This window comes from Labrus mixtus, chromosome 22 (genome assembly GCF_963584025.1).
Source record: "Labrus mixtus chromosome 22, fLabMix1.1, whole genome shotgun sequence".
Lineage (NCBI taxonomy): Eukaryota > Metazoa > Chordata > Actinopteri > Labriformes > Labridae > Labrus > Labrus mixtus.
Window position 1 is genome coordinate 6,166,683 of NC_083633.1, and position 14,856 is coordinate 6,181,538.

The window sequence follows — 14,856 nt, forward strand, 5'->3', positions numbered from 1 at the left end:
TGTTACCTGGACTTGTTGTTGTGACATCTGGGCTTTATTAATATAGACCAAAATGTTTAAGGTTGCTACCCCATAAGGTAAAAGACACACTGACATGTCTGTAATCACTTTTCATTTTAGCATCTCAATGCAGGTCATAAATTGGCAAATGTTTTTTCCTCACCTTCACTGTGCATTTGTTGTTCGTGCAACAAGAAGCTGAAATGTACCTTTTGATGAACACATCTCTTTCTCTCTGCATCCCTCCCTCTGCATCCTCCCTGCCTCACATTTTGTCGTCTTTTTGTAATTTGTCTTCCTTGCTCTCGAAGTGGTCTTGTGATGTGACGGCTCCTCGGCCTCCCTCCGGAGCTTTTGATTTTTCCAGACTGAATTAGAGGAATATTTCAGCGACGTCCCGCTGTTCAGAACATTGCTGCCCACGCAAACACATTCCAGTCACTTGATGGACCAGACACACATCTCCTTCTCTCCCCAAACACGACACATATACACCATACAATCTCTGCTCTGACCTTCACCTCTCTTTACACTCTCTGCGTGATGCTGTGGGGCACAACCACAGAGGATGTGTGGCTTTTTGGTTGTTTTTTTTTTTTCATTGTACTCCAGTGACCCAGATGTTAATATCCTTCTACAAAGCATAGTCACGTACACGCTGACATTCATATGAATCTGAATTTATATGCAGAAAAACATTTGTACAAAAATATACACATACAGGCGGATAATTCAGACTTTAAAAACTCAAATTGAAAAAAAAAAACCTTCTCAGTCACATCACCTACGATAACAGTTAGAGAAAAAGTTGATATATCTCAGCATCATTCAAATGTCTCCATTCATTGCTTCACTTTATGTTCATTCAGAAGCTGATATAATCACAATTTTTATACCAACAATGGGTCAAAATATTTTGTACGTGGAGAAAAGAAGTCACTCATATATGACAGAGTTTCATTTTAAACTGTCATCAATTATATTTGGCTCTAACAGAGTATCTTAGCATCTTTTATTTTAGCGTCTTTCAGCTCATTGTTTTGGTTTTGTTGTCCTGCAACTCCGTCAATGCTTGGATTCAGCCTACTGAGCCAATCAGCTTTGTTAATAGCTTCTCATCCCGGCCTGAAATGAACGACTGAATGAATGCCAATGGGGGTTTGTGGTGTTTTTGTTTGTAGCTGCAGCCATACAGTCTAAAAAGTTATAGGAAGTGTTGTGTGTGAAGTTTCTTTGTGCTCACATACAGGAAGTGAACCAAAAATTCAAGAATGCTAGAAGATGAATCAGCTCATTAAAGCTCATTTCATTGCTTTAGGCCTGTTTCTGGTAAAGCCGATCGCAACTGGTTAAATAATATGAGGTGAGCTTTATATGATTGAAGACAAAATAGTTCAACTTGAACCATTTTTGCTAACAACCAAAATGTCTTCATTTACTGCTGAAGGTTTAAAATGAACACACGCATTAAACAAACTGGAGGCTTTTTGAAGTTGCATACAAATGGAAGTGTTGGCTACTGAGCATGTCACACCAAACAGCCGTGTATCATGTTGTGTTTGATGCCAAACCGGGCGATGGAAGTCGCTATCTATCCTAGCAGCCTATCATTTGGGAGCAAGATGGCCGAATGCATGTTACAGCAGGGGCCTCTGGAGGCTCATCGGCAACCGCCGCCATGCTGGAAATCCTGGCTCAGCCTAGTCAGTGCTTCTATTGAGAATGCCATACTGAGTTTCGATGTAGACTACAATTACAATAAACCTCATGTCCTTATGTCCTCGTCGTACTTTTGGAGTTGTGATTTGTTGTAGAAATAAGAGGGATTTTGCTTTGAATTCTTTGATGACAACTTTTGGACATAAAGGAAGTTTCAGAGAGGTTTCAGACTTAGTTGCATTTGCACATGGTCTAGCAGTGCTACGTCAAGTGAACGCAATATTAATGTGAAGGCTAAGACAATTCACATTTTGGGTTTTTTGAAATCTGGTTGGACTATACAAACAACAAGAACTAACATTTAAATAGAATTTCCAATGATTCAACATTTTAACACCCAGTCAGAGCCAGATTTTTGGATGGCTGGAATATTCGGACAATGGATCCTTCACTTAACACAACACTCATAATGCAACACTCTACAGCACACCTGGTGAACACTGACTATTTGAAACATTATTTCCCCAGTGAGTGACACTGTTTTAAGAGGACTTGTCCCAAACAAAGTCAATAAAACCCCATGAGAGCCACAGGTGGTTTAGCCTTTTAAATACATTCTCAGACCTATACATGACCTTCTTTAGTCAAAGTTTGTTTTGAAACATTAACTAGTATTACTGCGGGGGAGGAAAACCACACAGATCAACGGTTAACAGAGAAAGGTGTCACTCCTCCAATGAGCTCCTGCTGTTTCTGATGTTATCGTTGCTCTACTATTGGCAAACACACACCCTGTGTGATGACAGCCAGCATTCACTTTTTTCTCGTGTTTTAAGACAACGGGGAATGACCCTGACAGATCATCACGTTCATATTTTGGTAATTTGGCATACACAAGATAAAGAAAAGTTTATTTACCAGAATTATAACGTTAAGAGTGTGTTGTTAAAGTTGCTAATTTATTGTCCCTGTCTCAAAGACCGCCCAGCAGCCTCTCCCTCTCCACGGCCAGTTTCCAGTCCAGGTGTGTTTCAGTTTGAGGAAAAGGTTGGATTGGACCACTTAAAGTTGGATCCGTGGACGTATCGCTGTGCTTGCGTATCGGCCCGCTGGAAGTTCATCCTGTGTTATTGCGTTGAGGTGGTGCCCCGCCCTCCGCTCTGCAGCCTTCAGCTTCTCCTGCAGCTCCTGCACCTCCTGCTCGGCCTTTCGAGCGGCCTTGCGGGCGTTCCGCAGGGAGCGCTTCACTTTACGAACGCGCTCCTTCAGCTGCCGGTTCCTCCTCTCCGCCCCGGCCAGGCGCTCCTGCAGCTTGCGGCCCCGCTCCTCCTCGTCGAACAGTGCGCCCTGCACCGAGGAGCACAGCAGCTGGAGAATGGAGGGGAAAAAGGGAAAGAAGTGGAGAAAGTCGTCATAAATAAAGGGTTGTTTTCTTAACAGGCAAACCACAGTGTTGTAAACCAGCAGCTGCCATGTTGTCAGGTGGTCGATTTTGTGTGGGAGCACTGGTGATGTGACTTTCCCAGCAGCCTCTCTGTTAAAAAAAATAAAAAATACTTCTTCCCTTGAACTCCACATTGCTTTTATTTCTCCCTTGCTTGTGTTATTTTCTCCTCTGTGAAACCCATCAGACATGAAAGGACAGAGGACGGGGGAAAAAGTGCAAGTCCTGACCCATGTCATTTATATTTATCCACAGCGGCCCCCGTCTACCAGTGCAAAAACACAAGAGGACCATGTATGCTGTCTGAGTAAAGTAAATGTTTCACCCCGTGGACCTCCCAGCCTCCCTGACAATGTGAGGGTCATGTACTTTGATGTTTCAGGGGCCCTGAGTTTCCATCTCATTGGTAGACCAGAGCTGACCTCTGGCTGGAGGGTTTAACGGGGGTGAGTGCTCACGCCGTCACAGCGGGGAGTGTTAATGTGTGTTTCATGTACGACCGCACTTTGTCACAAGAGCATAGAAACCCTTTGGAAGGTATGCCTTACAGTGCTTCTCCACATGGCAACAATGAACACAAACACATTAACATTCTGTTCAAAGGACTTGCTGTGGCCTGCAGCCTCAGATCAAATGCCACACTTACACTAATTATACGCCCAAATCTTGTTCCAGAGCTACTTGGGCTCTCTGTTATTATTTTGACATATTTCAAAGTGTGAGGCCAGTTTTTGAGAACTATGATTTTCAGAAAGTCCAACATATTTTTTTATATATCATTTATTTTTGGGCTTTTTTGTGCCTTTGATGGAGAGACAGGACAGTCGATAGAGCTGGAAATCAGGGAGAGAGGGAGAGAGAGAGAGAGGGGAATGACATTCGGGAAAGGATCCACAGGTGGGACTCAAACCCGGGCCGCCCGCCCAGAGGACCAAAGCCTCCATACATGGGGCGCGCCCACCAACCACCGCGCCACCACCACCCCAGTCCAACATTTCATGATGTGCACTTATCGTTCTGACCACGAGTTGGATCGTGAGTTTGCGTGTGAACTTTTCACTAGCTAGCAGGAAGCTAAGGATGTTAGCGACACCTAGCTCACGATACAATACTATCACTATATTGGGTTCATTTTTTTTTTTTATCTGCGTAAAATACAGAGCAAAACTGACGATGAACAAAGAATTAACATGATTCAAGAGCAGCTTAAAACAGACAAAAGTGTGTTCTTAAAGGTGTTAATAGATTAATGGATCTCTCTGTAAATCACTTGTACCGATGGGTAACGATAGATTTACAGAGCTTCTTTAATTAGAATTTTTTTTGCACCATGTGGATGAAGAATGGAGCCGCGCTTTCAATCCTTCCTCTAATTTCTGAATGCACTTTTGACAATGAAATATTTTTCTGATCTGCAAAGATTGCGCGTGAAATTGAATATTAAATGCATACCAGTAAGGGTTTGTATTTTGGCTTCATCTTGAATATCACATGAGCACTTTATTGAAGGTGAAAAAGGCCACAGTCTGCAATAGTCTGCAAAAAACTGCATTTTTTGCAACCTTCCTCCGTTGCCCCAGAGTCTCCAACTGGAATTGTGCCGATGCAATTACATAGTGTGTGCTGATTGGTCAGGGGGATGACCCACTGTTACATTTTTAAAATCTAATTTTAAGTGCTGCTTAAACAAAATTTAAATCTCCTCATTCTAATTTAAGAGATTGCATCGATCTCAGTGAAGCTTATCTGAAAAACCGAACCCCAAAAATATTCAACACAGATATGAGAACTGATCTTTTAAGAGAAGTTTTTCACATTTCATTTACGACAACTTTTCACCAGGTTACATAAAAGTGGTTCCCTTTTTTAAAGAATGAGCCCCTTCTCGTGCTCATAGGAAGGCTCTCAGTAGGACACTAGCAACACACACAGGCACCCACAATCGCACAGCACCTGTCAAAACATCCGGGTGTCACCTGCCTGCTGTTAAGCATCATCTGTATAAACAGCATTTAGAGGACATGTGATGACACACACACACACTCATGAACAAAGTGTTCTCGAATTCAAGAGTACAAAAAGTCACGTCTGTCGACACATTTAAAAAACACTTTCATGAATTTAAAGCGGCAGAGAACAATATTCACAGACTTTCAAAGAAATAAAAAGACTGCACACATAACATAATGGATCCACATGTAGAGACCAATCTGCAGATCAATATCATCTAATTTTGAAACCTTTTTGTTAGCATTGTAAGTATCTTTTTGAATGTTTTAGGATCAGCATCTTTTATGTTTTGGTTGAGTCTAACCACAATTTCTTTTTTCCAGCAACAGCAGAAAAATGTTTAAGGTTAAAAGATTCAGAAAAGACTTTCCGTGTGCGACCTGCTCAGCGTCAAATGACAGATTTGAAATTAGCAACTGGTCAACAAAATGGGGCATAAATGGGCAAGAGTCAGATATTTATCTAAGAGGTGGTGGAGACCAAAAACAAAGCTCAATACAGGCTTTCTTTATCTTGGGGTCTAGACCCCATATGGGGTCGCATGGAAATCATATGGGGTCCCCTACAATTTCTATTTATTGATCATTAAAAAATGTATTGTATCATTCTACCCGAATTAAGCTACAAGACATTATCCAGTTCAGCACTGTGAGACGTTTTCTGTCTGTCTTTCGTCCATGCTTCATGCATTCATCATTAATTCCCAGCCTCGTTAATCTGCTCACCTGGCTGTACTTATTTTACACTGAGAAGAAAAGTTTAATTCTCACTTTTGTGCAAATGTGTCTCATTTCTGCCTCTGTCCACAATATTACACATGAAATAACCTTAATGTGGTCTATAATAAGCTTTTAAATAAGCAGAGTTTTGTGAAGTCAAAGTGGGGTCATGAGCCAAAACAGGTTGGGAACCAATGGATTGATAGATGGTGAATATTGGACTGGGTGTATACATTAGTCACACTTGCTATAACATTATCTCTACATAGATGGTAAATGAACTTGAGCTTCTACTTTCCTCTCTTCTGACTACTCAAAATGCTTTTTACGCTTCAAGTTACATGGCAAAAACAGAACGACATGAAGTGTCGGACAAGGCAGCAGTGTACGCTTTACGATGCTACAATGACAATATTTGCCTTCATATTAATGCCAGGTGTGGTTTGACAGTATGAATGATCACAATATGAACAACAGATCAGAGAAGAACAGAGAACATAATGCAGCAGTTTAATGGCATGCACAGAGATCGCACTGGTCGCGTGCAGACAGTCCGAGGTCATGCATCCATCACAGGATATAAATGTCACCACCCCCTTCAACAAATTGTCCTGATTATATCCTGCTGGGGTTTCACATCTGCAAACTCAGATACACAGGGAAGGTCTACTAAGGGGCTGGTAGGAGAAACTCTGTTAGAAAGTCAGAATGAAACATGTGTCTGTTTGCATTTACACATGCAGCTCAGCCAGAAACTACAGGAGTTTTGTGCTAGAGCAGCAGACATTATGAATATCTAGTGAAATAAGTTGTCATATTGTTTTTTAACTAAATGGTATATAGCTGCAATAGGCTGTCATCGACAAAGAACAAGATAGACACATCACTTTCCTTTACTGATCCTTACCAGGTTACATGCTACCTTTACCATCAAATTAAAAGAATAGAAGCTTTCTTTTTAACACTTCTTAGTCAAACTATTAATCATAACTCTTGGCATGTTATACGTAAGGAGTGGGGTAAGGGGGGAGGGGGTAAGGAGGCAGATAAAGGCATTTTAAAGGTTTAGTTTATCACTTAACACCCATAATTGGATCAACACATCTTGGATCTGCCAGGATCTTTGGATGGGATTGTAACTCCCCTAACACTGAATCACTGACGGATAGTGTCAATGATAACGGACACATAATGACTGTGACTTTAATGTCCATGAGGGTATTTTATTTCTTTGGACTGTGACATCATTAGCGCTCAGGTTAACTGTGTGAGCATACTGGAAGTTGGAGCTTTTACACTATGCTGTTAAGAAGACGGTCGGAGTCCTGGATTGGAGGGAGATTTTGAAGAAAGGGTTGAAGGGGTTTAGAGATGTGCCTTTGTGTGTCTGTTTGTGTCCAACCTGACCCGAGTGCTCATTTACTTCTGCAGACTTTTGATAACTTTATATAAAGACTCAGCATGAGTTACCCCCCCTCACCCCCCAAACAGAGCTTCACTATTGACGTCAAAGACACAGGCTTGGGTCTCTTCTTTTCTCATGAGGTTTTACCCTGCTTTGAATGTGTGTGTGTGTGTGTGTGTGTGTGTGTGTGTGTGTGTGTGTGTGTGTGTGTGTGTGTGTGTGTGGGCACACATGGGGATAGGTGCTTAAAAAACAATAAGACAGAAAGAGCTAGTGAGAGATGAAGAGATAAAGGGAACAAAAGGGACGCCGAGAGAGAAGAAAAACAAAGATGAGAAAGGGAAAGTGGGAGACACAGAGAGGACACACACACACACACACACACACACACACACACACACAAAGTTGCACACTGTATTCATCCTGAGCTTTAACTACTGTGTGAAACAGCTCACTGTTTTGTCCTCCGTTTATCCCTGCGAGCGTCCACATAAAATGTTAATGAGAGTCAGAAAACTTGTTCAAGGTGTTCACATGACAGTTAAAAAACAGGAGTTTCCCCTCACTGGGGTGAAAGTGAAATCATTAGAGAACATGTAAACACAGAAATGTGCTGATAAAGAAGTATTTGGGGAATTCATCTCTGTCTACTGCGGCCTGTCAAGTGAAGGCGAAAGATACTGTGGAGGGAAAGGATCTGTATTAAACAGATGATTAGTGGGCTTCTCTACCTCCGGCTCCACGTTAGAGCTGCGCTGAGTGCCGCTGATAAGAGGACGCTTCAACAAAGGCTAATTGACGGTTCTGGAAGAAAAGTGGAGGAAGTCTCTTGTCTTTCCTCCTGCAGGGGCGTCTGGTTCCCACGAGGCTGAAACCAGAAGCAAAACCAACTCCCCGCTCCAACTCTGAGGATGTTTTGTGTTTCAAAACCCATCTGGAGGAGGTCTGGAAACCGTACAGCACAGAGAGGATGATACTGACAGGGAGGGAAACGCTCAAGAGAGTTGGAAAAAACTCAAAGTTCTAGATAGCTGAAGTAGAAATGACAAACGGTAGAGAAACATAAAAACCTCAAACTTCTCTGAAATTCCAGGAGCAAACCACCTGTTTTAGTCCCGCCTTGCCTGCAGGTCGTGGCCTCTACATGTCAGTGCTCGTCCTCTTAATGAGCAGTGTCTTTAGCCCAAACCCCTGAACTCTGACCTTTCAACGCAGGAGCCAGACCCTGCAGGTCAAAGTCGACTAAAAAAAACAAGAGGAAGACAACAAACAAAATCTTACTCCCAACAACAAAACAAATGTCATACATCAATTTAGGAGACAATTAATCAAGTGTCGGTCTGCATGGTTTTCAGGTCAGTCATGATCAACATATAACTTCCTGTATGTTAATTGTTGTCACCATTCACATCAATATCTGCAAATACAGGTTATCCCGATGCAACAGTGGGAGATTTCCCCCGTCTGACAGGGAAAATCTCCCACTTTGAGGTACATGTGAGAAAAGGGAACTCAGAGAAATAAGTGAAGCAGGTCTATCTGGAAAATTTCCAGAGACTGTCAGTGAGTGCATGTGTGAAAGGGCCTCAGTACGCAAAGTTTCAAGTCAATATCCAGGACAGGTCTCAAATCATCAAACGGTCCAAAATGAGCCGGAAATCAGCCGTGAGTCGGATGTAAGTTCAATCATGTATCAAGTCGTTCTGGACTAGTAAAGTCAAGATTTAAAGGATATAAGTCCAAAGCACCAAGTGTGAGTGAACCCCTCCAGCCCCGACCTGCCACCATGTAGGGAAGGAGAGACAAGCCCCGCCCACTCAGTGATGCTTTATATAGAGGCACAATGGTGGAATATGGCCTGAAAAGACTTATATAAATATTCTTGTCAGATGTTTATTAGCACTTGTCTGCTGCTGTCTCAGGAGACAGGACATGATGTAAACAGCTCATTCCTTGATAGGTTCACAAACTGTATGGGAGGAGGGAAGAACTTTTTATAACTCGCCTTTTTCCTGTTAAGCCTAGATTCTTGATTGACAGAAAGTAAGGCTGAGAAAGCATTTCCAATATGGCGGCTACTGTCGTTGGGATTCATGACATCTCTTCAGGCATCAATGAGTGATGTCACTGAAACTTTGTCCATGTTTTATACAGTCTGTGCAGCAAACGTAAACCATCCTCTCAACATCCTCTCAACATCCTTTCAACATAAAAGGAAAGACGTCCATGTTCTGTCTTGTTTGAAGTGCAGCATGCTCAAATCACTCAGAACAGGTCTGCTAATGAATGCAAACAATCTGCAAATATTTCTTCGTCTGTTGACAGAGCTTCATCTTATCTCTGGTTCCAGGTCAGCAGGCCGCTGCGTTACTTACTGATTTGAACTCAAGCTGCAGACCGACACGCTTTTTAAAATGCTGCCTGTCAAAGATGTGGATCTCTGTTATTTGATCTTTGACCTCTCGACGGCCAGTATCCTGTCTGCCCGGAGGAGCCAGCAAGCCAGACTTTGACCAATCAGTGACTGCTTTGATCTTCAGCTGGCAGGGACGTGATGGCACATGACCAATCACAGGCTGGGAATCGATTAGAAGAGCAATCGATTCTTCTGTGCATGTGTTTGTGTTTTCTTATGCATGTACCATGCTTTCAGAGATCAGAACTGTGGTTCAAAATGTGTGTGTGTGTGTGTGTGTGTGTGTGTGTGTGTGTGTGTGTGTGCACCGTTCCAGGGGGTTGTTACACTCTGTTTCCACTGATCCTTACCACATTCCTGTCGGCACAGTCACAACTCAACTCAGGATTAGGTGTCCCTAAATACACTTAAAGCTTCTCCGAGGAGGGTAGTTCATCATCAGGATGATTTCCTAGTTCTACACAGTTATTCTTAATGCCTGTCACCACGGTCATCAGGTCGGATTCCAACAAGGCGATTTACCACACACAAACTGAGGAGCCTATGTTTACATTTTCCTCAGTTTCAGTGTGTTGTATGTGAACTGGAGAGCAGGATCAGCAAAGTGTTAAAAACAAAGCAGAAATTTGTTGGAGCCAAATTGTTGCTTAAACAATTTATTAAGTATATTTTTGATTTTGTTAATTACCATCAATTTTGCAACAGAATGTGTGTTTGTTTATCAGTTATGTTTTAAGTGAGTGTTAATGCATGTCTGGTGGTTGGAGTGGGAGGATGATGCATATTAATGACCCTTTGCACCTCGATAAACACATGACTGACTAGCTGTGGCTCAGTTGGTAGAGTTAAGTCGTCTCTCGACCAGAAGGTCGGGGGTTCGATCCCCAGCTCCTGCAGCCACATGTCCAATGTGTCCTTGGGCAAGACACTTCCCCTCAAGTTGCTCCCACTGCTTTGTTGTGTATGAATGGGATTAGTTAATACTGACGGCCGCCCCCCACAGCAGTCTCTTTCATCAGTGTGTGAATGGGTAGTCAGAAGACTAAGACACGCTCGGAAAGGATAGAACATGAAGAAAGTTTAAACGTACTGATTGTCATGTATGTAATTAATCTTCCCTAAAAATAAACATATACTACACCTATTCACTTTACATTCTTCAACCAATTCAAAATTCATTAAAAAGTTGCTTCGAGGGGAGCTGGTGGTTAGCCGGCGCATCCCAAGAATGGAGGCTGTAGTCCTCCAAGCGGGCGGCCCAGGTTCGCATCCCACCTGTGGCTCCTTTCCCGCATGTCTATTATTGTATTTTTTTTATTTAACTGATGTAAATATGTTTGATTTTTTAACTTCTATTTTTATTTTTAATAATTATATTCCTGTTTCCTGTTTTCTTGAGCTGCTGTAACACAAAAATGTCCCCCATGGGGGATCAATAAAGTTTATCTTTATCTTTTATCTTTATCTTTATATCATTCCCCACTCTCTCTCTCTCTCTCTCTCTCTCTCCCTGATTTCCAACTCTATCCACTGTCCTGTCTCTCCATTAAAGGAACAAAATTCCCAAAAATAAATCTTAAAATAAAAAAAAGTTGCTTCGAAAAAAAAGAAGAAGATCTAGCCAGATCAAGATCATCAGCGTTTGTCCAGAGAGCTGAAATCAACAAATATATTCCTCATAGGCTGCTGTAAACATAAAACCAAGACCTCACACAATGCACTGTGTTTCCATCCTGGCTTAAACAGTATACTAAGGTCAGGAGCAGAATCCATACAAAGAAAAGCCCGGCACCATTACAATAGTTGTAAGTCAACACCTCTCCAGTTTCCTGCACCCTGCTGTTAGTCTGGACTTCTAATCTGTTATCTCCATGGCAACTAGATGGTGTCTGGTTTGTTTACATCTTCTGCAGACCCTAAAAAAGCTGACATGTCTCAAGAAAGAGATACAACGTTTAACCTGTTCTCAAAGTGCAAGAAAGTTTTCAAAAAAGAAGGAAGCTGTGAACATTATTATGGACTACAAGTGGTGCATGATTTGTAGTCATTAGAAAGTTGTCTGATGCCCCTACCCTGCTGTCCTCCTGCGTGTCCCACTCTGGGCTGAAGGTGTGGAAAGGTTGGCTCCCTTGGGTGCAGTTGGAGAACTGGAAGAGGCTGGAGAACGTCCGTCTGTTCTCTGACGTGTCGGGGAAGATCGCATCCTGGAAGTTGACTCCATGGGGGAGGATGTTGTAGTTCTCATCCATCCTGCAAAAGGAGACAGACTGATTAACTGTGAGGAGTTCGCCCTAAGAAGCTGCTGCAAGAGTTAAAGTAGTTTGGAGTTGGCATCAATTAAATCAGATGTGGACTTGCAGGTTCAATCAGATGCAGTGCAGTGTTTGTCGAGCCTGTAGCAGCATGTTGCAAAAGAACTCAGAACTGCAGCTGTCATCGTTTTGACTTAAGTACACTGGTTTGCCAACACATCTGTCAGTAGAACATAGTTTCATTAAAACAAACTGTAAAAGATGAGGAAGCTGAAGAGTTATGTGAATTTATTCAGTTTGGCTTTTATATAGTGCTTTATATAAATCCAAATCTGAACATTATTGTATTGTCTTTTTTATCCTACTACAATTTTAAATATTCTTCTCCGATGTATTAATTTTAATATCTTGTTGCTTTTATGTGTTGTAATTTATTTTTTCATTTTTATACATACTTTTTTTAATTCTTATTCTTATTCTCAATTATTTTATAAACTACTTTTTCGTCAATAACTTTTCTGCACTCTTGTAAAGCACTTTGAACTGCAATTTAATTTGTCTGAAAGGTGCTATATAAATATAAAGTTTTATTGATTGATTGAAAGCTTAAAATGCCTTTTTTGCAAAATGCATGTCTGGCAGTGTTCATGGGGTGCAGTCTATTTTAATTGTAATAAAGTGTTTGTAGAATTAGGCCTATTATTTCTAGTCCAAATGGATCTATTTGGTGGATGTGGCGCTGCTTTGGACCTCACCTGAGGAAAAAGAAGTAGGAGTAGTTTTCCATCACGGTGTGAGACTGACAGGACAGGTACCCAAGTCCGGTCAGGTTGAGCCTTGACCCTGTGGGCACCTCCAGCATGCTGCCCCAGGCCTGATCGCACAGCAGCTCTACCTCCGCGGAGTAAAGCAGTCCTTCCTCCGCGCCCTCGTACCCATAACCGAATCCGAAGGGCAGCGAGTTGTACAAGCTGCCCGCCCCACCGCCCAGGGGCTCCCGGTGGATCGCCAGCACCCGGGCGTACACGATGATCTCCGCCAACTCCGCCCGGCATCCCTCGCTCAGGGGCCGCCACTCGGAGGGAAGCTGGCACCCGTGCGTAAAAGTGTCCAGATGCGTAAAAACGCCGAGCGTTGCAATCAGAAGAGCCGTAGGAAACATCCTTAGAACCCCAAGCATCAGGTTTACTTCAGTTTGTAAACCCTGTGGCTGTGGGGATTAATTAATAAAAAAAAGTGTGATGTAAAAATGGACTGCTCTAGGCTGCTGTCCGGTCCATTCAAGCATCCAAGTTACAAAAAGTGAGTTCAAAGTGTTGCGTCAAAAGAAAGTATCACTTGTGACGGTTGCCTGGACGCTTGAGGATGCTTTACTCCACGAAATCTTTTAAAGAAAGCAAAAAGCCAAGTAACTTTAAATTCTTCCACAACACGGTGTTTTCCCCTCCTCAACTAAGCCTGCTCATGCCCGGGTATTTATTCTCTCTCCAGACTTTAAAGTGAACTCAAGTGTCAAACTAATTTGCAGAAATGTTATTAACTCCAACCTGTTGCTGCGTTCTCTGTGTTTCCATCCCATCTGTCGGCTGTGGTAGGAGCACAAGCGCCACCAGAGCGCGCCTGTGCTGCGTTCACGGACTAATGGAACGCCCCGAAATTTAATTGAAGCTCTAGCTGGTTGGTGTTGGTGTTGGTTTGCTCGAGTCTAGCCATGATTAAAGGACATATTAATCAAATTGATAAACGTAGATGCTTTTGTATGCAATACATAGGCAATGACAAATCATTTGTTCATATTTAGGCTATAGGTTATTCACTGGGCTAAATTAATGCGACCAGGCTGCACTATCTCCTCTGACAAATTGCATCACAATTTATTTGATGGCTAAGAGGATCAATAAACGATCTATGGCAGTAAAGCAGGCAAGTGGCTTTTGTTGTTTAAAAGAATTTCCAGAAAGGTTCTTGAGCGTATTTTTAATTTTTATTTTTACAGCTCTATGTGCATATGCATTCGTATTATAAGATCATTTAAGTCCCACTATTACGCCTGTAAATGCATCATATCCTGTTTTATTTGATGCTCAAACACAGTTATTGGTATCTTTTAGCTTCTCCTGTTTGAAACTACAGTCTGATCTCCAGAAAGCTCTTTGGATTAGAATATATTTCAGTCATGATAACTCTCATTGAGCACTTTAACATTTCAGAGGTGTGACCTTTCAAGCTGACGATTTTAACTTGCACAACACTGCCATCTAACGGACACTAGATGAAATGCAGGATCAAGTCTTGCTTTTATTATATAATAGATTATCTTCTAAAATTATGTAAATCCTGAAATATTATGAGCACTGTAGCTCCTAGACAAAAAAAAATGCTAATGTTATTTTATTTATTTATTTTTTGTTTTTACATTTTGTTTTTAATTGATTTAAACAGCAGGAACACTTTTATTGTAATTGTTATAATGTATAATTTTACAACATGAGGGACTAGAATCTCTCCTTTCCAGTTCACGAAGTGCAAAGTGACTCCTGTAGGGAAGTCCCGTCCTCATCTGTCATCTGCCCTTTTCCTCTGATGTCTAAAACATGCGGATGGTCTCTTCTTCACAGCGGCGTGGTGCGTGCTCCCTACGTCACTTTGAGGAAATGAAAACCTCTTTTAAATCCACACACGACAGATGCGTCATGTAACCAATGTACACAGGAAATAAGGCAAATGATTTTCAAACTAAAAGATTATTGTTGAAACTGATTTAAAAAAAAGTGGCCTTCAATTTAAATGAGTATGTCAGTGATATATTGTAATAACTTAGAATATAATATAATAATTTATATATTTAATTAACTATAATAGAATATAATGTTATTTACAAAACAATTTATGATACATAAAATGAAGGCGGAGCTACGTTGTTTCAGAAGTAAATTATACACTATGAGTAA

At 41.6% G+C, this 14,856-nt stretch overlaps 1 protein-coding gene across 1 annotated transcript; it reads right to left on the minus strand.

The window, feature by feature from the left end:
• Positions 1–664: 664 nt before the first annotated feature.
• On the minus strand, positions 665–13,729 carry ccdc3a (coiled-coil domain containing 3a). Its single transcript, XM_061029990.1, has 3 exons — positions 12,661–13,729; positions 11,726–11,903; positions 665–3,027 (listed from the first exon to the last, which is right to left on the minus strand). Exons 1-3 carry the CDS (start codon positions 13,083–13,085, stop codon positions 2,722–2,724), a joined length of 909 nt encoding a protein of 302 aa, XP_060885973.1. The 5' UTR covers positions 13,086–13,729; the 3' UTR covers positions 665–2,721.
• Positions 13,730–14,856: the final 1,127 nt, after the last annotated feature.

Bases quoted from the DNA above. Each gene is read 5' to 3' on its own strand.
- ccdc3a (XM_061029990.1), bottom strand. From the start codon at position 13,085: ATGCTTGGGGTTCTAAGGATGTTTCCTACGGCTCTTCTGATTGCAACG. The intron at 11,904-12,660 runs GTGAGGTCCAAA...CTCCTTTTGCAG, and splicing joins TCCTACTTCTTTTTCCTCAG to GATGGATGAGAACTACAACA. The intron at 3,028-11,725 runs GTAGGGGCATCA...TCCATTCTCCAG, and splicing joins ACACGCAGGAGGACAGCAGG to CTGCTGTGCTCCTCGGTGCA.